General features: G+C 40.4%; 3 protein-coding genes across 3 annotated transcripts in view; 1 reads left to right on the top strand and 2 right to left on the bottom strand.

Annotated features, from left to right (window-relative positions):
- Positions 1 to 475: 475 nt before the first annotated feature.
- Positions 476 to 2,860, bottom strand: LOC122780614 (UDP-glucuronosyltransferase 1A8-like). Its single transcript, XM_044043696.1, has 6 exons — positions 2,689 to 2,860; positions 2,492 to 2,585; positions 2,288 to 2,413; positions 1,798 to 1,885; positions 1,504 to 1,723; positions 476 to 1,382 (listed from the first exon to the last, which is right to left on the bottom strand). The coding sequence occupies exons 2-6, from the start codon at positions 2,549 to 2,551 to the stop codon at positions 1,112 to 1,114; spliced, it is 765 nt and encodes a 254-aa protein (XP_043899631.1). The 5' UTR covers positions 2,552 to 2,585; positions 2,689 to 2,860; the 3' UTR covers positions 476 to 1,111.
- LOC122780622 (NADH dehydrogenase [ubiquinone] 1 beta subcomplex subunit 3-like) lies at positions 568 to 1,039 on the top strand. Its single transcript, XM_044043709.1, has 2 exons — positions 568 to 695; positions 800 to 1,039. Exons 1-2 carry the CDS (start codon positions 568 to 570, stop codon positions 948 to 950), a joined length of 279 nt encoding a protein of 92 aa, XP_043899644.1. The 3' UTR covers positions 951 to 1,039.
- A 3,283-nt stretch (positions 2,861 to 6,143) lies between the features above and the next one.
- Positions 6,144 to 23,579, bottom strand: part of slc6a9 (solute carrier family 6 member 9) — a 52,223-nt gene continuing 34,787 nt past the window's right edge. Inside the window, 13 exon segments of the mRNA XM_044043684.1 lie at positions 6,144 to 10,243; positions 11,263 to 11,433; positions 12,518 to 12,618; positions 13,612 to 13,711; positions 13,805 to 13,939; positions 14,684 to 14,921; positions 16,375 to 16,478; positions 16,795 to 16,805; positions 16,808 to 16,928; positions 17,628 to 17,760; positions 19,274 to 19,550; positions 20,191 to 20,322; positions 22,327 to 22,483. Of these exon segments, the coding sequence (XP_043899619.1) occupies positions 10,019 to 10,243; positions 11,263 to 11,433; positions 12,518 to 12,618; positions 13,612 to 13,711; positions 13,805 to 13,939; positions 14,684 to 14,921; positions 16,375 to 16,478; positions 16,795 to 16,805; positions 16,808 to 16,928; positions 17,628 to 17,760; positions 19,274 to 19,550; positions 20,191 to 20,322; positions 22,327 to 22,483 (1,905 nt within the window). The 3' untranslated portion in view covers positions 6,144 to 10,018.

Here is a 23,579-nt window from a genome sequence, read left to right as displayed (position 1 = left end):
TCTAGGGTTTTGTCAGGAAAAAGGCTGTGCTTTGACTGAATTGCACCAAAAAATATTTTACATTAATTTCTATATCATTCCGAAGTGGCATTGTGCTTTGTCTCACCTTCTATTTATCTACAGCTGTTACCAGTGTTTCTCACCGAATCATGTCAAGTTATCCTTGATTTAATCTGGAATGTCCTATCAAATGCTATCTATTTAATGATTTGAGGATGTTTCTTTCACTGCATTGGGCCTTTTAGAGTCATCTTCATTAATTGAGCACCTACTCAGAGGAGAGTAGTCGCAAAACAAAATCATCTCTTTTCATTAAGAAAAGTCTCACAGTGCACTTCAGACTTCTGTAACTCTTTGAGGTGATCTTATATCAATTTTACCTTTCTTAATGAACCTTTCCTCATCATAATGCTCTTTTCAATGAGACAAAGTTGACATCAGTTGATTATGATTAAGGGATAAAAACTACAAGACATTTTATAAGTCAGATCTGTTTTTATTGACTAGCTTTCAGATTCACTGCTCACACAAACTACTAACAAGTTGGATATGTATATTTTTTGCAGTATGGGAGGTGACCACGGCCACAACAAGATGCCGTTGCCAGACTGGCGTCAGTGGAAAGTGGAGGGAACACCGCTGGAATTCACGAAGCAGAGACTTGCAAACAGGGGTCTCAAGGACCCGTGGTTACGGTTAGTATTTTTGCCCACATGAGGTACTGTCGTGATTGTTTTGTCTCCAGTATGGCTCCTGACACTGCTCCCTGTCCTTCTGTTTCCTCTCCCTCTCTCTGCAGTAATGAGGCATGGAGATACTCGGGCGGGTTTGCTCGTGCTGTGACTCTGTCAGATGTGCTGTTCAGAGGATTCAAGTGGGGATTTGCTGCCTTTGCTGTCGCTCTGGCTGTAGAATACACTATGTTCCCACCAAAGAAGGGTGGCCATTAATTCTTAAAGTTGTCCCACAAAGCCAGACCATAATGTAGTGTGATAATATTATGTATATTTCTTTATTAAATGTCTTTTTGGCCACTGAATCTTGTTCAGTTATTCTTCTTAAGCCCTACCAGACATTCAACAACAAATTGTTACTGAGTTATAGAACCCTGCTAATCCTGTTTGTTTTTCCTGCTTAGTTTCCGGAAACACATTTTCATGCATTTTATTGTAAGTATTCCAAAAACTAAAACTATGGTTACTAGTGTCGCTATCACGTCCAGGCAGAAATACTGGATCCAGTTTAGCTCATGGACAGCTGACTTGAGATGTTTTGCCCCTTTGTGCCGCATCACATATTCTGTCCAGTATACAGCAAGGTCCAGTGGCCGAATTGGCTGGTCTTTATGCAGAGCTGACAGCTTCTGCATGTTTTCTTTATACCTGCACACAGATGAACCAGCAGTTTAATAATGCAACACAGAACTAAAACAGTATTTAAAAAAAAAATGGATTCCAAAACTCGTCTGACAGCCATATTGTGAGTGAGCTTCTAACTCTTTACCTGACATCATATATGACCTCATTCAATCCTTGAAGAAGGCTTTCTGTAGTGATACAAGTAATATCCAACACAACTCCTGCTCCCCTTTTCGCCATCTTCTCCGCATTATCGGGCTGGTCCCCAAATAATGGCAGCATCACCATGGGAACACCATGACAGAGTCCCTCAAAAAGTCCATTGGAGCCAGCATGAGTGATGAAAGCCCGGGCTCCAGAATGTGCTAACATGTAAACAAGCAAGTTATTTGAACTGGAAGAATTAAGCACATAAACAGTGTGTGATGTGTTCACTGACCTAGTAGGTCATTCTGAGGGACCCATTTCATAATCTTCACGTTTTCTGGGACATTGTCAGGAAGGTGACCAGTGTATCTCCATATCACCTGTCAAGCAAGGTGGATTTTTTTAGTGATGGTGTTTTACAAAAGGCATTTTCTTATACAGCTCTGGAAAAAAATTAGGAGAACTTTTTCTTAAATCAGCTTCTCTCTATGTATAACACACATTAAGATGGCCATCTAATCTTATTTTCTAAAGTCTAAGTTCTAAGTTTATGTGTTATGTTCAAAACGGTGTGAACTTGTTTTTTTCTTTGTTTGTGGTTTTGGCCAATTTTCATTTACTGCAAGTAAATCCTGTCAAAAGGTTTTTGTTGAAATTGTGTTAGTGGTTCAAGTACCTTTTAATTTTTATTCAAACCCACACTTGTAAATAACAAACCAGAGAAAGTTTTTTTTTTTTTTGTATCCCTGTGCTGTATATGTTTGCAACATTTACTCCTTTACTTTCTGTGGTATCTGTCCGAAGGCCTCCAGGAAGATGGAGGTGGTTTCTTCTGGCAGATCTGACACCATGGTGCCCAAAGTGAACACTATGAACCCGTGCTCTCCTGACACCCAGGTCTCCAAATCCTGCAGAACATAAAACCATTGAAGTAAAATCTGCATGGTAACACATTTTTCCAAATGAGAAATGCTCAGCAGTCTTACCTCAGGAAGAGGAGCTCTCACGTTGCAGTTGATACCACCAACGAGTATTACATTTGGCATGACAGGACGTGGGAACTCCAGTGTGAAATCAATCCTGTTTTATCACAGTATCACAATATTATTCTGAATATGAGACGTACTTTAACATGTCTCAGTCATTTGCTGTGTATGTTTTTTGTAGCCTTGATACACATTACCTCAGCAGCCAGATATCAGAGTTTGACAGCACCTCAGCTACGCCCACCTGCTCTCCCAGGAATTGATGGGTGACATGGTCAAAATGCCAGAAAATCAGTTTGCAAAGCAGTGGCTCCAGCAAAGCTATCTGCACGTCAGAGGAAAAAGCAGAAGGTCTTAATGGTTTAAAACAATTTTTAGTTACATTTAAATGATGTTGCTAATGCAGTCCAACTTCAAATAGCTCATCAAACGTTTCTTTCTTTTATATATTTTTCTTGTTATATCCTCTTAACATCATATTATCATATTCAGGATAGTCTGAAACTCAGGAGAAAACAGCCTGATGTACAGTTCAGTCTGACCCAGTCTGGTTAGGTTAATCTCCTCAACAATCTGTCATTTTGGCTCACAAGGACACAATTTTCAAAAACATAATTGATATTTCAAACTAGGTCTACAAGTGCCAGTGGATTTTTTTAGACATTTTTTTTGTAAACGGGTAGAAAAAATGTCATAAATGCAACAAACTGTTGTTCTTTTACATCTATATATCCATATAAGAAACTTATTACATGATGTCATTTAATTTTCATGGTTTTGCAGCTCCATGTTGTAGACCCCTGTGCACACTGGCTTACGTCACTGAGTTTGGCTGTTGTAGCAGACACTCTTGCTGTGTGTCTCTCTGCTTTTTAAGTGTCTCTCTGCTTTTTATTTTATTTATGCTTTATGTTGCATCCGTTGCTACATTTCCTCCCGTCTCTGTCCAGGACACTATATCATCACTGTTTTCAGGACAATTTTACATGGACTGATACTTGGAAATTGACATTTGATTAAATGGTCCTTACTTGCAGTAAACATTAGCCAGTACATGCAGGGAGACAGCACACATCAGGTGTTTGTATAAGATTTATGATGTTTTTGGCCCCTCAAATAAAGCTTAGCTCTTATTTGCCTCTTTAATAACATGATAATTAGTGGTATTATTGTACAATGGCACGTAGTCCTTAATCAATCAATCATTTTTGTGACATGTCATATTTTGTCAGGAAAGGACACATTCTATCATTCATACAGCTCACACACTCATTCATGACATTTAAAGACGATGTCAAGTCGTATTACAGTGATAAATGATCACGGAGTTTGTACAAAATGGACTCCAGATGTATTTTTTTAAAAGTCTTAAATGCCCCAAAGTCTCTATCTTAAGAAGCCAAGAAAAATAACCCTGTTGCAAGTCTTGTGCTTCAGGCTCAACTTTGACTTTCTACAAGTGCTTGAACATAATCAGTGTCGGCTCCAAAGTTCATAGGGGAAATCAACAGTTCTACATTACAGCACATTACTGCCATTAATTGGTTAATTGGTGACTTCAGTGTGTGTTCCTTTGTTCAGAGAGGTTTTTGTATCTTGCTTTTGATGTAGACATAGGGTGTGATGCATATTTTCAGTTGACATAAAATATTAAAACATTTTAATTTCTTGCCTTGATTGCTGAATAAGATGTGTACTTTGAAATTAATTTAAAAAAAAATGTTTCTTTAGAAGGTAAAAGGAGCCACTGCAGGGGGGCTGAAGAGCCACAGGTTGTTGTCCCCTGGTCTAGGAGGATGAAGATTTGTTCAAAAAGATATAGTACTGGTATACTAGTCCAAAAATCAGTCAAAAAGTCATAGTATAGTATGTCGTCCAAAATCACTCAAAAAAGTCATAGTATAGTATGTCGTCCAAAAAAGTGTGAATAAATAAAACAATGTTTGGAAAAATGCTTGAGAAAACCCGTATGTGGATCCAAATGACTATTTCTTAGTTTAAACATGGCTTTATTTCAGTATTGGGAATGTCTTCTTATCACACATGTTATTATTTGTTTGTAGAGACAGTGTCAATTTCAGAAAACAAATCCAGGACAAGACGACACGGACACAACTGCAGCACACTGATCTTTAAAATAGATTTTATTTACCATTTTGTAATTCAACAGTTTTACGATACACAGCTGACAGGACTAAGACATTTCAATGGATTTTGGCCCTAAAGGTTGAAGAACAAGAAGAACACACGTGGTTAGATAAGATAAAGACAAATAGATATGATAGAAGGTACCAGAAGAACTGTGTTCCCTTTCTCACTTGTGCTCGTCTCCACTCCTCCCATGGAACAAATTTACAATGACACAGCAACAACACAGCGGGGTTTGTTCGTTTTATCCTTTAACACTTTCATTCAGAACACTGAGATAAGACTGTACTTTATTTCATTTATAATAATAATTATAATATATATTTTATATATGTATATATATATATATATATATACATACACACATATATATATTATATATATATATATATAAAACAAAGTATAGTCTTATCTCATACATATATATTCAAAAATAATATATGTATGTATATATATATATATATATACATATATATATATATTTAAATATACATATATATATTTCCAGTGTAAATTATTATTTAAATTTTCAACACATTCATGGTGAATGTGCATAGTTTGTCCAAAACTGATTTCCTTAAAGTGCTGACACAAAGAATGATGATTATATGAGCAGTAGTAAGAAACTCAAGAGGTAACGTCTGTGGTTTGCAGAGAGCAACAGAAAAAAAAAAAGGACGCTTTTTATTTTATTTTTGAATACACTGGAGCAGGTGTGCTGTGAGTCTGCACACACAGTGGTCCAAACCTTCATCACTTTCAGAGTAGTAGTGATACTGGACAATTTGAAAACATGGAACTCCTGTGTTTGCATGAGCTGCACTTAACTAGGGGGTTCACCAATGTAAAGTAGCAACGAAACCCTTGTGTGATACATATAGATACGTGGTGTAACGCGTTAAAATGAAACAATATTACGTAGCTACATGTTTATAATGTTTCAAGAGCTGCACAAGAATGAAAAATGTGGCTTCATGGGTCCTGATATTGATTTAATCTTGGGTGTAGTGAGTCATTTTGGTGTTTAGATTCTGAACATTGTCTAACATTTTCTAACAAACACACAGAAAAGAAAAGAAAAAAAAACAACAACAACTGTTCATTTCAAGGGCCACAAATATTAAGGTAAAGATGCAAAGATGTTGTAATATTATTTCTTTCCCTACGTTTCTGAGCAAAGCGGAACAAAAACACGGTGGTTATGCGGCTGTCGTTTACGCCACAGCTCGCAGTTTAAAACAAAACAGAAAAAAACAACGAACCTTTCTTTTGTAGTTCAAGTTTCGTTCCAAAGCTTTTTGTTTGGCAATGCTTTTAGTATCAGCTGGTTTCATATGAAGGATTTCTAAGAATGCAACTTAAAAAACAAAACAAAAAAAAGTTCCATAATTCAACATGTGTGGACAATGATTAAACTTCAAAGATACAACGTGTAGTTTCTTCATCTTCTTTTAGTAAAAAAAAATAAAATGTTTTTTGTTGTAGTTTCTTCATCTTCTTTTAGTAAAAAAAAATAAAATGTTTTTTGTTGTTTTTTTTTTTTTGTTTTTTTTAAGGATAGACTATATTATTAGCAGAGTGGCTAGTTCTGATAGGATTAGAGGAACACTGACATCAATGACACTACACCTGCTCTATGTGCAGGCTCAGCAGTTAGAGCTACTCCACTACACAAAGTACACACAATACACCTGAAATTGTCTACATTACACTACGAGAAACACACAAAAAAAACAAAATGAAAACAGCACCCACCCTCACCCAACACGTATATCAACCCCCAAAATGAAAGCAAAGATAAACACGTACGCACATACACACAGTCCGATTATAGATTTTTTTTACATTATTGTACAAAGGGAGGAAGAGTTGCAGAGGCAGCAGAGATGGAGAGGGAGGGTTGGGTTGTATATATATATTTCTATATATATATATAGATATATATATATATATATAAAGAGAGAGAGAGAGAGAAAGAGAGAGAGAGCTTGGCAACATGGAGGCTAAGCTTCACTTGCTACAACATGACCACACGAGACTGTGAGGCAATAACAAACAGGAATCTGTCCATGTTCATATTCGCCTCGGTCAGCTCATGAAGACTCTCGTTACTAGAGTGGAAATGGAAATTCTGGTGCAACACGACGTTTCTTTAGATGAGAAGACAGTGGTGACATGTGGAGACACGTCATGTGTGGTGTGATTAGTTCAGGAAGAGACCGAATCCAGACCAGAGCTACCATTTTCCATCAATGGGAGAACCTGCTTTATGTTTCTATAGCCTGAGAAAAAGCCTGATATAGAGAAAAATAAGTGGAGATTTGTGCTTGTTTCAAAAAAGGCCCGCTGTGCTTGTCATTCTGTTTGTGCTTATGCACTTGCACTATGTGCTTAACCTCAGAGTCTGCATCTTGTAAAGTTGTTTCCTGTACAACTGTTTGGAATTTTAAGGACATTTTGTGCCAAACTACCTCCAGGCTGGGAACAGTTGCCTGGCAACCAGCAGGTTTTTCTTAGATAAAAGCAACACTATGTAACGATATAGTCACAAAAGCATAGATTAACTGCTTCAACTCATGATGACGGGTCAGTGGCTTACAATAGATTCCCACTCTGCGCCTGAACCACTCTCTCTGTAGGTTTGTTGAGCAGGGAGGAAAATGACGGGCGTGTTTGCTGCCACGTCAGCAAAATAAAGAGGTCAGTATCACGTCAGAACGTGATTTACTGTTAGAACGATGTAAAAACAATATACTATTCATGTTAAAACTGGTGTGCTTTGTGCGTATCCCCCAGAAAATGTCATGTGACGACGACAAACTCCGGAGGACGTCCTGACACCAAATCTGGGGACCTCCCTCAAAGGTCATGTCTGAAAACAGCTCGGAAGAATTGTGTAACTCAATTGTCCGCGGCATCTCAAACTGCCAGGATCACGCTGAGCTGAGAGTCAGGTAAAAATGTAGTGAAAATAGTGGCGTGATTGTTACAGCAACAGCACGTCCCGCCAAAGTTACACAGTGTTGCTTTTAAGGGGCTTTAAGGCCTGAGACTAGTCAAGGACGGAGAAATGTGTTCTCTCTCTGCGTGAAAAGCCTTCATTTCCTCGCAGCCTTCGTTTGGTGCAGCTCGTTCCAGACCCATCATCTGGGCAGAGCTTCTTTCTTGTGTGGTGTCCGACAACTATCGTGTGATTGGCCAGAAATTTGACGTGGGCGTGATTAACGCAGACAAGAAAAAGAGAACACATTTCCGTACAGGCCTTCAGAGGTGACTGGGCCCTTTGCACAGAAGCCAGAAGGAAAATCACAGGTGAAAATAATCAAATCGACAACGTCCGAGTTCCATTTCACTCCTCCCCCCCTCCCCCCCACTCCCAGTCTTAGCCATGCTCAGCTAACCACTGCGTATCAAGCAAGTATGCAAACAAGCCTGGCTCCCACCAAAAGAAGACGACTTATTCCCTCTGGATATAAATATGCTGTCGGCCACAGACTGACTGCCTCACAGAAGGAACACGTGACGCCCACCTGAGTGGGTGAAGACGACCAGTTTCATCAGCACAGTGATCAACAAATGCTCCGTACACCTCCTCCCTATCATATCACCTCCTCTCCAACTAAACAGGGGAGGAATGGTTAACATGGTTAATCATGATTCTGTAGTTAGTTCTTTTTTTTTGTACAAAATAGATGTATGCTGTCTTTATCATTATTTACTAAGTTACTTTACAATGACAAGAGGTAAGATGGAGAACAACACTATACTGTATCCCTACATTTAAAACTATATATATATATATATATATATATATATGTATATGTCATTGATGATCTTATTTTTTATATTCTTCCAGAGACAAGCTGCATCTCTCTGTGTCTGTGTAAATACATTAAAGTTTCCAGGGACTGGAAGAGACTGGGACCAGGTTTAGTCTCTGGGACGCACACGTTAAACAACAAAAAAACAACAACAACAACGCGCGTCGGGCTCAGGTAACGTGTGTAAACGTGGCAGGAGACACACACTCTATGATTCTTGTCACCGAATAACCTCCCCGAGTCCAGATCGTCCGTCACAGACCACATCCCATGATGCATTTCACTCAACAACAAAAAGAAAAGAAAAGGAATGCCTGGAAGACTTAAGATGAGATGGCACTTCTATATTTAAAGTTGCATCCACTTGTGTTACGTGTGTATGTTGTTGTTTTTTGACAGTGAGGCGATTTCAGTCCGTATTATCTTAAACAGGCCATCTTAGTCAAGACGAGGTTCCCATTGGTGAGGAAGAACAACAAACCACAGAGTTTAACGCCGCTTGGACCCTGAGAAATGGCCGTGAGATCCCTTCTGTCAAGAAAACTGGATGCATGTGTGTGTGTGTTTGTGTGTGTGTGTGTGTGTGAATGCACAGGCAGAGGGTTACAGTACGGCTTAAGTTCGCTGAAATTCCTCTGCCGAGTTTTCAAACTTTAAGCAGCTTTAGTGAAAGAAAAGTTAGAAAAATGGAGGAAACTTTTTCTACGGACAAGACAGCGAGTATCAGTCGCCGTGTCTCAGGTGTTAAATGTTTGTGCTCTGCAGAGTGTGTTTCTTTTTTTCAATTTTTTAACATTTTTTTTTTTAAAGGAAGAAGCAGCATAAAAACAAACAAACAGGCTTCGTATTGAGCTGAGTTCAACTATGTTTGAGGTCACCGTGTGCTGTAGAATGTACAATAACGTGAGCGTGTGAGGGCGAACGAGTGTATCCGCCGCGCTCCGTGGCCGTGGAGTTGAGAATATTGCCATAACGCAGCATCAGCGCGCTGCGAATGACCAGGGCGGGCGAGTTCACCCTCCTCTATATTACAGCACCGCAACAACAGCTGTCATTTCACTGCCGCGCCAACATCACCGATCCCAAACAGACCCGACTAACTGAACACAAGAGAACAATGTGTGTGTGTGTGTGTGTGTGTCTCGACGTTGCTGCGTGCACAAAACAAACACATGCAGCCTCTTAACCTGCGGTACCTCGGATATGCATGTGCATGTGTCAAACACACGTTTTACAAAAGGAAAAGACAAACTGCATTATTAAATTATGTTGGACAAATTAACAACTCACTCACAAACTTTCTCGCACGCATGCAAATCTTTTGGATGATGACCTAATTTTTTCTCCTGCCGTTTAATTCTCTTCCTTTATTTTAGAGACGACACACAGATAGATATAGAAGAGGTTAGGATAGATATAATAAGCCCTTACAATATGTAAAGGTCTCCAGCGAATGGGATCTCCCCCACAGAGGACTGCAGGAAAGTGGGGTGAGGATGGAGGAGAAGGGAGGAAAAAGAGAGGAAGGAGATGGTTGAGACAGAGTGAGGGACGCTGTCTATGGGTTGGGGTTGTTGTGTGTGTTGGTGGAGCCATTGCTTCCCTGGACGGTGAGGCTGATTTCATCCCTCCTCTCCTTCTCCTCCTCCTTCAGCTCCTCCTTCTCCTTGAGGGGACGAGACTCCAGTGTTTCTTCGGGGGCCATGGGGGCGTAGCGGCCTGTCCGGTGCTCCTGCAGGGCGGGGCCCCACGATGGATCTGCTTGACAAGCGTTCTTCAACCGCTGAGACACAGAGCGAGAGAGAGAGAGGGAGACAAAGAGAGGGAAAGAGGAACACATGAATTAAAAAGAGCCCCAACTTCAGGGAGTCATAAAAACAAAATTTTGCATCACAGCCGAGCAGAAATTTTGCAGAGAGCCACAGAGGAGACAAAAGAGAGAGAGAGAGAGCAGGTGAGGTGCTGCTCTTATATGCCCATGTGGCGTCGTAAGCAAACCTACGCCCGCCCTTGGAACCTGCACTTGGAACCACACTGCAGTCCATTGACAGGTTGATTGACTGAGAACACAAAATGCAGCGCAGTCTTCTCTCAAACAAAGCCCGTCTTCTTATTGTGCTCAGCAGCCACGTGCCAAGAGTAAAAGAAAATGCTAGATCGCCCTCCATTGTTGGCCTTTGTTTACTGTGTCGTGTTCTTCTTTGTGGAATTAATTGGCAGGCAGACACTGTGTGTTTGCGCTGCTGTGACATCTTGCTATTCACGTCGCTGAAGCAGCTATCGTCATCTGGCAGACTCACTCTGCAGCAAAACGCACCAGCTGGATCATGGTTTTACCATTTGGGACCAGAATATGGAAACATAACTGCACTGAGGTTGTGAGGTGGAAACACAGAGAACAGATAACATTAAGGGTGGAGCCAGACTCGCTGCATTCCGTTGATCAGTCAAACAGAGAATCTAAACACCAGAGAAAGTCATTGATAGCTTGAATTAACACTGTGTGTGTGTGTGTGTGTGTGTGTGTGTGTGTGTGAACTCATTTAACATTGATTTGATTAGTTCATATAAAAAAGTATAAAAGTATAAAAAACTATAACTATATATATATATATATATATATATATATATGTTCTGTTTTTCACCCAATGTCAGCTGAGATTTCAAATAGATGGACAGGTAATTATGTATCCTAGAGAGAGGATTGCTGCTTCTTACATCGCTAGGCAACACAGAGTAGTCGTCAGTTAGAGAGCACGTCGTCTGTATTTTAGAGCGAGGCGCTTATTTTGATCTCTGTACCTCTCTGAAGGTGGCTCCTGGGGACGTGCAGATCTTGTAGATGGCATAGATGGGTATGCAGATCACTGAGGACAGAGCCATGCTAAACCCAATAGCCAAGGACCAACCAGGATACACGTAGTTATTGTATTCGATGGGCTTGTACTGAATCACTGTGAAGACCAGAATGCACTGCATGGGCAGAGGAGAGGAAAGAGTGAGCAAAACATCTCAAACAAATATATATGTTCAATTTTAAAACAACAAACACAATGTACAAACACAAATACTGAGATAAATGCACAGCAAAAAATAGCAATAAGGTGAATACATTTAATATTTCATCCTCTGAGAAACATGAACTCCTGAAAACGTCTGTGGCCCCCTGGTGGGCCCCAAAAATAACTACGGGTGGGAAGATTTTGGATGTGTTATTTAGCTTATTTTATTGCTGTATATTTGTGCACCTTTGATTTTGATACTGATGTTTATACGTGGTACACATTGTACTGCATGGTAGCAAATGGGTAATACAGTTAATCCTATCCTAAAGCTATCGATTATTTAGGATCATTTTTAGAGCATTTTGTGTTGTAATTGTGCAAAGGAAGATTCAAAGTTTAAATGTTAAATTCTGCTTTTTTATTAAAGGAATAATATGTATAGAAATGCAAAGTCCTTGAGTCTGCGTCAATCAGAGTTGGGATTTCAGGCTTTAGTTCTCCAGAGTTTTTCCTGCTGTGTTCTCACATGGGCTCTCTCGTACACTGTCTGGAGATTAGACGTCTGAAGTTACTTTAACAGACATGCCCACTGGATAATTTCAAGAAAAAATCTGGACTTTGATTGTTTTTTTTGCAGATGAATATCCTCACACTCTAAACCCTGACTGCACCCAGCAGCAGTGAGTTTGTTCCATTCCTCTGTGGAGTGAAATGAAAAGAACAAAACTGAATCCACAACAATGACTTTCTTGGTTTGCCCGGCAGCTTAATGGACTAATGCGGCTGCTTGGGAAAAAAAAAACATTGATAACAGCTGCATGTGTCCATTTCCCCAGTCAAAAGATTTCCTTTTAGAGGTTTATGTGGAAACAGGCACAGTGGCAGCCGAACAGATTATAGTGTTGTGATGGCAACTGAAATATAGGTCAGGTCCCAAACAATGTGTCAGCAACTGAGAGAGCATTACACTCCGTTAATGGCTGAAACCATGTACTGTGTCTGTGCGACTGCAACACTGTCACATATGCCATGTCCTGACTTTGTGGACTTACAAAGATGATGACAGGGGAGATGAATCTCCAGCAGACTTTGAAGAAGAGAGGAGGAGGGAATCCCAGCATCATCTCAACATCTTTGAAGTACTTCTGATGACCTGCACCAAAAAACATCATCCAGGGTGAAAAATTTACTTATTTGTTAATGTTACATTTTGTTCACGACATACAATATACACATTTGGTATGTGATAAAATCTATGAGAAGGTAAACTCTTAAACTTTCTCAATAACTATGGAAATTCAAAGCATCTGGTGCTCTAGTGCTCATGAATCTATTTCTACTAAATTGCCTGCAGCTAAGAGACTTGAGAAATATCTCATTTGTTGGATGAGTTTCTGTAATTGATGATGTTGAGGCAAAAAACCCTCATTTAGTAAACAAAAAACGTTGTTTTTATTTACATTTCTGCTTATCTGGGAAGAGAATATATACATTATCTGTTCAGTCAACAGCTGCAGTACATTTACACGCACAGTTTAATCCAATTGTAGTCCCACTAATGGCCCTTTTCCACTGTGGTCCTGGCTCGCCTCAGCACGGTTTAGGTTACATCTCCACTACAAAAAAAAGTACCCGGTATCAGGTACTAGTGGAAACGCAACTTAACCGTGCCGAGGCGAGCAGAGCTGGTGGAAACACGTCTGACTCTATAAGCTAGTGTGTACTGAATCAGTTTCCTGTTGACCTTTACGAGACAGAAAAACAAACAGTGGTGAGATGGATGGTGCTGTGGTTCTGTATGTTTCGTACCTGCTGTACATGTTAATCATGATACAAAATCTCCTTCTACCTCTGGATCAAAGCCCTGGGACGACATTTTGGTGCATGCACAGAACGCCATTAGACTCCAATTTACATGCAGGAGTGATCGGACTAATCAAATTATCCAGGTATGTTAGTGCGACTAAGACTAGCTCAATTTTAGTCGGACTAAGGTGTTTACGTGACATTAAGAAAACCAAATTATTGTCTTCGTCTGACTAAAATCAGACTTTTAACACACATGTTAACACACTGAGAGACAGTGACATGATGATTTCTACAGCCCTTCTACAGTTTTATAAAAAGAAAAAAATATATTTTTTACCATAAATGTACATGACACAGATGCACATGATGCAGGAGATGATGACCAAAGAGAAGCTAGCAGCGTAATTGTCCATCAGTAACAGCCAATAGATCCCTGCCTGCACAGAGAAACCACAAAGACACAAAGAGTGAGAAGTGAATGTCAATGGGGGAGACAAAAACAGCCTGTATTCAAAGCGTCTGGGACTTGCCTGTGACGTTAGTGGCACTCCCAGCAGGAATCCAACTACGGCCACTGACAGTGTTACTACAGTTTTGTTTCTGATGATCCAGTCTGTACCGATCTCATCGACAATGGCCGTCACCAGAGTCTCCAGCAGACAAAACTGAAAGAAGAGTGAGTGTGCGGGGAGAGAGAGAGAAGGGCAAGGATTAACTACATGAGACAGAAAAAAAGTTAACTAGACATCACCTGCAAACAGGCTGCTATTGGACCATACCAGCTGTCAATCATACTAATGTCCACACTATCATCCTCTAAACAGGCCTTAATTTACAAAATTGACATCATGTGCTATCGAAGAAGACCCAAAACTGGTGGAAAACATTTACTTCAGTTGTAACTGAAGTAAGACAGAGGCTGATTTTCCCATTGACTTCCATTCAGATGGAGTTCTTTTTGTAACCAGTGGAGTCGCCCTCTGGTGGCTATTCAATATATTCTTACTTAACCTGAAAACTCCATCAACCTTTTATATCCAATCTTTGGGTAGGCAACAAATCTTTTGGCACAAAAGCCTTTTAGAATAACGTACATAAAGTGATCCGAGAGAAATCTAGACTTTCTAGCCTTAGGAAAAGTCAGACAAATAATAAAATAAAACCTCTTCAAAGATCAGCACCACATTTTTATGAGGCACAATAGAGTTTTGATATACATGCTTGCAATAACAATGCTAACATGACAGTATTCTGCAATTTCCTGTTCACAGTCTTAGTTTTGTGTGTTAGCGTGGTAGCTTCAAGCCCAAAATACTGCTGAGGTTGTTGGAAACTCTAAGAACAGAGTCTGACATTACACTCTTCAAACATGACTTGTAAAAGTTCACTCATGCATTTGTATCAGTCACCTGAGTCCCCAGTCCCAGAAGGATGAGCATGAAGAAGAACAGCAAAGACCACAGTGGTGAGATGGGGAGCAGAGTGAGGGCTTCTGGGTAAGCCACGAAGGCCAGGCCCGGGCCGTGGTCAGCCACCTCAGACACGGGGACATTCAGGTGGTTTGCCATGAAGCCCAGAATGGAGAAAATGACAAAGCCGGCGTACACACTGGTCGCACAGTTGGTGACACTGATGATGATGCTGTCTCTGTGGGTAACAAAGAAAAGAGGGTATAATTAGAGCAGTAAGTATACAAAGGAATGCTTAAAGTTTATTGGGCTCCCAGAAAAATAACCTCTTAAATAATGATCAGGGGATGTTTCTGTGGTTCTCTTTTGCAAATTAAGGATTCTCTTATTTTATTCTAGAGCATGGCGTGAGATCTACACAGTGCTCCGTTTCCTCACTTTTCTTGTTAGTCCAATGATGGAGGATAGTCTTTGATGAATGTGACACAGGTGCCCTTTTTCCACCTCAGACGTCTGTCCTGTGTGTCTCCAGCTCTAGACACATGTGGCCTTACAGGAGTGCAGAGAGCGTCTCCACAGAGACAGAGCTGCAGAAGCTGAGCTGATTAGGCTGCCACGCAGCTGTGCGCCTGCATAGCACAACCTCAAGCTTCTGGCAGAGGAACAAATCACATCTATACCACCACCAACCATCCCCAACACCCTCACTCTGCATCAGCTTGGTGTGTGGATGAGCTTAGATGACAACTTTTCTTCTCCTTATCTCCTCCACTGTGCCCTTTACTCAGTTTAATTTTTTTTTTGGCAAGTGTGAAGACCTTTTTTATCTCTGTTCCTCTTCCTGCACTACCCTATCTCACCTTATCCCTACTCTCTCTCTCTCCCTCTCTCTTCTCACATGGCAATGAAGTTGCCTCCTGCACGTCCGCTGATATTTTTCTCCACCACTCCATCACATCCTCACTCATTAGAAGGATGCAGCCAGCACAGGCTTTTTGCTAAACCTGTATGAATGGCCATTTATTCTAAATCAGCTGGGATTAGATCCAGATGTGTATCAGTCTGTATGTCCTGGATGCTCAAATCAGAATTCAAATTCTCTGTCTCAATGAACACACACACTACTGTGTCAGAACCAGTGCCGTACATATTCACCCATCAAAGCATCAATCTCCAGGACGAGTATTACAATATGCACCACTCTCCTGTCACTGAGGTTCTCTTGTGCAAAGCATGATTTTTCCTGCGTACGTGACTGAAACCATGGCAGGAATGAATGTACACCCATGTCAATTTGTCCGCAATCTCCATTAAACAGTCTGCTGGAGTTTTTATCATGTTCATCAGATAGCTTAAGTCGATTTGTTTATCATCAGTCAGTTGTCAAGTCAAGTTATTGTTTTCATGGCTCAAGTTTCATAAATACCAGACAAACACGAGACCGATATCTCAGCCTGGGGACACACTAGAAATACAGCGAAGTGTCTGAAAGCACTGCCACCTTCCATTGCATATCCATTTTAATCAATTAAAATGTGCCAGGCCGCTGGCCACATGTTTGTCATTTATAGCAAGCAGACGTGCAAAAACAGAGAGGAGCTGGGGAAGAGTGATGCACTTGTACCGTGGATAACTCCTCGCAAGAAAGCAAAATGAGGGTATTTTCCAAAATGCAGTTAGTTTGTACCAACCTGAAACAGTTGTTGTGGAACTTGTTGTAGGAAGCCATGGTAATGAGACCACCCCAGGCACAGCCCAGGGAGTAGAAGATCTGAGAAGCAGCATCTCCCCACACCTGCAACACAAACCCATGTACAGTCACAAGAAGAAGAAAAAATTGATAACTGTTATCAGTAGGGATGCACGATACCAAGATCCGCTGATATGACTAATGACTAATAAGGCTTTGATGTTTATTTAGTTTGTGCATTTTCATTATAGAAGAGACTAAATGACCTACGGGCAAAAGGAAAGACGTATATATTGGTATTGGTTATCGGCCCAAGCACTCCCGATATATCAACATATCTGATATTGGCAAAAAAGTCCATTATCATGCATCCCTAGTTAACAGTTATTTCATCCATCTGCCTGTTTGTGTGAGCGGATACCTTTGCATCGGGACCTTCCCCCACTGTGGAGTCAGGTAGTACTTGATGCCATTGATGGCTCCATCCAGAGTTATGCCACGAATGAAGAGGATGGTCAAAACCAGATAGGGGAAGGTAGCTGTGAAGTACACCACCTGCATATGCAAATAAAAACACACATGCACACACTCAGACAAATCAATCAGACAAATGCCTCAATGGGCTTTGCAATCTGAACAAAGGCTGTCACTTTTTATCTGGAATTCAAATTCAACCTTAAAAACCCATTCGAGTTCCAAATATCAGCTTAGAAGCCCATCACAATGTCTGAACTAATTATTGCATGTGGTCCAGCAGAGGGCAGTGGGCACAGCTTGGCCTTTAATCCACTGTGAATGCAGCAGAAAAAAAACTAGATAGTGATGTTCAGCTGTTAACTTCTCAACCTAAAGTTTTGCAGTGAAAATGGACAACACATACAAACCAAACCAGTCCACCTGAGCAGAAAATCACATGCAAAAAGTGGATGTGAAAACATTTTGGGTTCTTTGGCGTCGACGAGAAAGCTGATGAACGAGCAGGCGGACAGTGCAACGAGTACGAAACCTCACAGGACTGTTTATACGCGTAATAACAATTCATGTCATGTTTGTTTGTTTGTTTGAATGCAGGTAGGTGGTATGGAATATGCAAATATCTGTGAAGGAATAATCGCACTTTATGTTAGTTCAAAGTTGATGTTTGTGTGAAAAAGTGACAGCTCTAATCTGTACAATTCTATTAGAAATGAAGGTTTTCTGCAGCAAAATATAACCAAAGTGTGTCACTACGTGCATGTGTGTGTGTGGGCTGACCTTTCCAGAGGATTTAACACCTCTGATGAGACAGAGGAAGACAACGACCCAGGCTATAGCCAGGCAGCCCAGGATAGGGAGACGGATCTCTCCAAAGTTCCCAATATCATCAGAAATGTTCAACACATAGTTTCTGTGAGATGCAGAGAAGAAAATAATAAGTTTCACACATTTAAGTTCTCTTCCTCACAAAAAGTAAATTAAAAGTTCACAAGCCCACAATATATTACTGATGTGATCTCGACACATATCTCTCCAAGACATCTGAGATCACTGTGAGATCTGTAAGTGATCCCCAAAAATAAAATCTAAACAAAGAGAAGCTGCTTTAAGTCACTTCGAAGCACATGAGTGGAACCAGCTGCTGTTGTTGCAATCTTTAAATTTAGACCGAAAACTTTTCATTCATAAAAGCTTTGAATCAAACTATTCCTGTTTCTTTTATGCTTTTAAGACTATATTTTTGTTTTGGAATGTCTCTGTGAGGCACCTCCTGTGTATGAAAAGTACTTCATAAACTGGGTTAAACATAAAATGAAGAAAAGAATATACATATATGTATATACATACATATATATGTATACATATATATACATATATTTTTTTATTATTATTATTGTATTGTGTGATTCTTATTCCTTTTGTACTGTGTCTTGTTTTTTACTTTTTATATGGACCTTGAGTCTGAAAATAAAGCGTATATATATGTATACATATATACATATATAAAAACAAAATGCAATATGAGAATCTCTTGCTTTCCGCTGCACATTGCTCAAAAGCTGCTGCAAACTCAAGTTCAAATATTTGAACGCTTATTTAACAGGTTTTGACCTGGAATTGGCAAGAAAGGCCCACAGTAAGAGTCCAAAGAGGTCAGTTGCATAACTTGGGAAAACCTGTCAATACTAAATGTACACTCACTTCAAAAATACTAATAGTCTTTTTCTTCTACTCATTTTGATTAATGATGTTGATTCAGCCTGTTGTTTTAACAGTTTTAACTATGACACATTCTTTTTAATCCACATTTAGCATTATTACAATAGACGTACAAAGGCTTACTGCAGAGACATAAAACAATATATCACTAAATTAAATGCAATGGATTTGAGTAAACAAATATGTCTATTTGAAGCTGCAGTGTGCGTCTTCTGCTGATTGCTGTTATTATTCTGCCTCTGTTGATTCTTCATGAACAAAAACTATGTGATGTTATTTGTATGCTGCATCATGAAAATGGGCTCTGTCAAGCAAAACTATCAGAACTGACTGAGGGACTGTTTGTGTGTATACAACAGCAGAGCGGGGGCGGGTGGGGATTAGAAGCCTAACAAACTGCCATCTTGCTTTATTAATGCAATGTTGCTGTTTTGCATCTGTCCCTCCGTACATAAAAAAAAAAGAAACCACATCCTGTGTGCAGCATGAGAAAGCTGTTGGGCACTACGAGACCTAACACTACTATACTGAGAAACACAAGAGAGATTTAATATCAGATTTTATATAATATAGATTAATGCTGCTTTTTAGTTTCTGAAAAACAAAACAAAAAATCTTAAAATAAACTACTTTTGAGTTCAGAGGTCAAATAGGAGTCTCGGTCTTAATTCACCCCACGTCCTCCTTGTATCTCCGGTACTTACTTCCAGTACTCCTCACTGGGGCTGGTCCTCTTTGATTGGTTGACCACCTCAGACACACCTGCGACCAGGCTGGTGGTGGTGTTCATCAGGCTGCCGTTGAGCTGGGACCCGCTGCCCATCACCCCGCTGCAGTCCGCTGTGTTCCAGGGGTTGTTGCAGTAGGTCCATGGCAGCAGGTTGGTCATGGACATGAAAAAGTAGTAAAAGGCGAGGCAGATGACCACGTTGTAGTAGATCCCAATGTAGGTGGACACCACCATCATGCCGTAGCCCACACCTGAGGTGAAAAGCAGAGAAGATGGAGAAACAAAAAATAGAGATAGAGGTGTAACAGAGTGTGTAATTCATATTTCAACCAGCAAGTCGCACACGTCGACTGCAAAGAGGCTCCCATTGGACGATACCAGGTGCGCTGTGCTTTACTGTATATCTTCCCCTAAATGGGAACAACATTTACATTCACATGTTCTATTGTTCCGTAGAAGGCCTGCAACTAGTGATTAAAACCATTAACTCCTCGGGAAAATGTTTATGATGTTCATAAATCCAGCAAGACGTGGGTTCACTTTCCTGTAGACTTCTTTTACATTGGAATTCTTTTTGCAACCAGCACAGTTGCCAGTGGCGAAATGCTACTCTCTTGGGCTTCAACTTTCAAATTGGAAGACTCAATTTTTATATGCACAAACACTAACTGATGGAGCAAATATGGGTAATATTAGTATGCCTCACATGAAGAAGGTCATGTCTCACAATCGTACTAAATAGCCACAGGTGCAAAAACGTTAGGTTCACTTTAAGTTACCAAGACCAGAAAGAAGATAATGGCAAAGACCCTCTTGAAATTAGACCAGTGAGTCACAACACTGACCGTAACCAAACTTTGACCCCGAATGAAGCGTTATCATACCACTAACCTTTGAACATAGGGCTGATCTTCCAAACTCCCAAACATCCAAGGCTGGCAAACTGCCCAAAGGACAGCTCAAGGAAGAAGAGAGGAATGCCACAAAACACCAGCATGATGAGGTATGGAAACATGAAAGCACCTGGAGGAGTGAAAAAAATAACATGAGTCACCAACTTGGCCTTTGAGAAGTTGCACATCAACAACATACTGCAAAAAGAGTGGCTCCAACAAAAAGCACATTAAGGAAAGAGAAAATTGATAAACTAAGATTTTGCATTTGCATTTCAAATTTGCATAATTCAAGGGCTTTGCTTCTGTTGACAGGTGGAAAGGTCCCTGTCAATCGTCACAGAAACATGGCAGTGGCATTTTCCTCCTACTGTTGTCTGACAGATAATGAGAGGTAGATGAGAATAGAGTCGAGAAATGTGGGAACGCCTGGGTCCATAAGCTAAAGGAAACAAAGAAAAGCTACAGATGTGAGCTGTTCTACGAGACAAAACACTAAAGTCACATGTAAGGGAGACTGTATACATTATAACACTGGATTTTAAAAAGGTCCACATTTGTAAACTTTGTAATCTTCTGCATCAAAATGTTAAACACACACTTGTGTCTGCTTGGGCTGCTGTAAAAAACACTGGACCATAAAAAGAGAACTTAAGACACCTCTTTATATTACATATTGGAGACACACTTGCTATGTCCCAGTCCACGGGCTGGATCCTGAAGGATCCAGTACCTCCGTCAACCATATCCTTTGAGATGGAAGTGAGACGGTCTAGCCCACAAAGAACCTACCAGTTAGGACAACAATATTTCTGCTGACGTGCATAGAATTCAGAAATATGGGAAAACGTTGGCCGCATTCGAAGGAGACGACAAATCGACAAATAGCAACACATAACTTTTGAGCATACACCTCACATCCCGTCTACCCTCTCATCAAACCAAACTGCTCCACTGATGTGACTGCACCTTTTCTACCATCTTCTGTGATTGCTTGCTCATGAAATGTACTTATTCATAGCTATCATGATGTGAGAGGACTTCAACAATTAATATTAAAAATGTGTTTCAGAAACAGATTACAGACTGTAGCTTTAATGTATGGCCTATACACACTGAGTCTTTGTGACGGATTACAGGTCTGTTGCACATGTTTGCACACTGATTTAAATATTTGCATGGTAAACTGAAAAGGGAGAAAGGTCTGAGTCATTGATTGAGGGGGACCTTGCTCCGTTAAGCAGAATACAAACTTATATAAGGGCACATGTAATCCAGAGTTTGAGGGGGCAGTTGACTTGGGGACAGAAAGGCTCTAAAACAGACTGATAGCAGCTGAGTGTGAATGCGGTCTCTTTTCACTGTGCTCTTTAGTCTTGAATACAAAGTGAAAACAACACTTCACACAGCTGGAACCTGACAGCATTAACAGCCCAATAAACAATAATGTTTCACAAAATGTGATGCCCAGGAGGATGTCTTAGAATAAAGCAATATACATATATCATGTGGCTGGTTCAATTCAGCTGCACTGTGTGGAATAAAGTTGACACATTAAACCATCGACATGGTTTAAAATCATAATTCATTTCAGTTCAAGTTCCCTGTTTATGTTTTCATATAGTTTAGGTTTTTTGAGTGTAGATTTATGAGGTATTGACACCAAGGAAAAAGAGGGACACAGATGCTTGCATTTTGTCTCGTGCAGTGAGTGAGTAGTTTACAAAGCCAAACAAACATTTGTTTCCAGTCAGAGAAGGTAAGAAGAAGCAAATCTTAAGATATCATAGACATAAGTGGGCATAGAATGGCTAAAATCAGTTTTTCCTTGTGTCTCTATTGGCAGCTGTTTTCAGTGCATAGAACAAAATCTGTGATTTTGCATCACCACACACACACTTCAGTTTCCAGCCTATAAGGCTCATCTAACTGACAGGACTTGGACTTAACAGGCACAGATAGTTTGAATCGGTTTTCCTTAGGTCGCTTCTATGTTTTCATTGAGAGTTTGCATCCATGTCCAAGGCCAGTTCTCAAAGTCAAAGTCTAACAAACTGGTGCATCATTGGCCTGGTATAATAAAGCCAATCAGTAACAACCCGGAGAGAAATGTGCACTATGTAAAGATGCGTACCTCCTCCATTTCTGTAGCAAAGGTAGGGAAACCTCCAGACGTTGCCCAGGCCCACAGCGTAACCCACACTGGTGAGAACAAACTCAATCTGGTTTCCCCAGTTCCCTCTCCGGGAGTTTTCATCTCTCTTCACTGCCTCGCCTGGAACCGCTCCGTTCTACAACAAAGACACAAAGAGGGGTTGACTTCAGGTGGAAAGAAAGCAAGTGGGTTGCTGAGATCGCGCTGCAACAGAAGGTCCAGAACCTGCAGGAAATGATCAGAAGACAGTTAACACAGAGGAAACTGGTGTTATACAACAGTTAAGAGTTTCTTCAGAGGCCACATATTTGTGTTACAGGCAGTAATATTTTGGTCAGTATTACACAGTGATGGTGAATAATACATCTTCGGTGTGCATGTGGAGCTTAATTATTCATGTAGCCTTGATAAGCTGTGTAAAATACCTCTACCCCTGTAAGTCTACCAAAAAGGTGGGTGCACTGGAGCAGATATTAAGTGAAATCGATGCCTTAAGAGCAGCCCAGAAGCATTTGGTCTTGTTGTCATGATTTTCAGCCTCTCCTCTCCTCCCTCCATCACTCCATCTGCTGGCATCAGATGGTCCCTCCATCAGCCCTCAGCTGTGTCTGTCCGTGTGTAAATATGTGTATGTAAGGGCATACACAGCCCTCAACCTCTCGCAGACATATTCCATTGCTGATCCCAGCTACTTGCAGATTGTGATAAAGAGACAATACTCCCTACACTGCAAAGAAACCTAAACATGGCAAGGGGCTATGTTGCAACGTCAAGGTGATTAAAACCATCGCACCTCCACTCGTGACGACATGTTACGAACATATCCGTTCATCAATTAACTGATTATATGGGGGTGGGGTCACTCATTATAAGATGTTGCAACTCCAATGTGGCTCAAAGAAAAAGAAATGAATTACTGTGGAAATGACTGTGAACAACCTGCAAATGATGATGTTGTAAAAGAAAATCTGTCTGTTGTGGAATCTTAAGTATGACAGGTTCTGAAAAAAGAAAGTAAGTTACTGGAGTTGAAAAAACTATAGTGACCTCAAGCAACACAGAAACAAGGTTTCCTTGAAGAACTCTCTCTGTTACAAAGAGGTAAAGAAATAAATTCCCAGTCTCAGCCCTTTTTTGGATGATAAAGGCAGTGGGGGGCAGTATACAGATGACCAACTGGAACTTTGAACAAAAGCCTCCCTGCATTCTTCCTGCAAATGCAACATTTTCTG

Source organism: Solea senegalensis, linkage group LG1 (assembly GCF_019176455.1).
Source record: "Solea senegalensis isolate Sse05_10M linkage group LG1, IFAPA_SoseM_1, whole genome shotgun sequence".
Lineage (NCBI taxonomy): Eukaryota > Metazoa > Chordata > Actinopteri > Pleuronectiformes > Soleidae > Solea > Solea senegalensis.
Note: the sequence above shows the minus strand (reverse complement) of the source record. Positions and strands in the feature narration are given on the sequence as shown.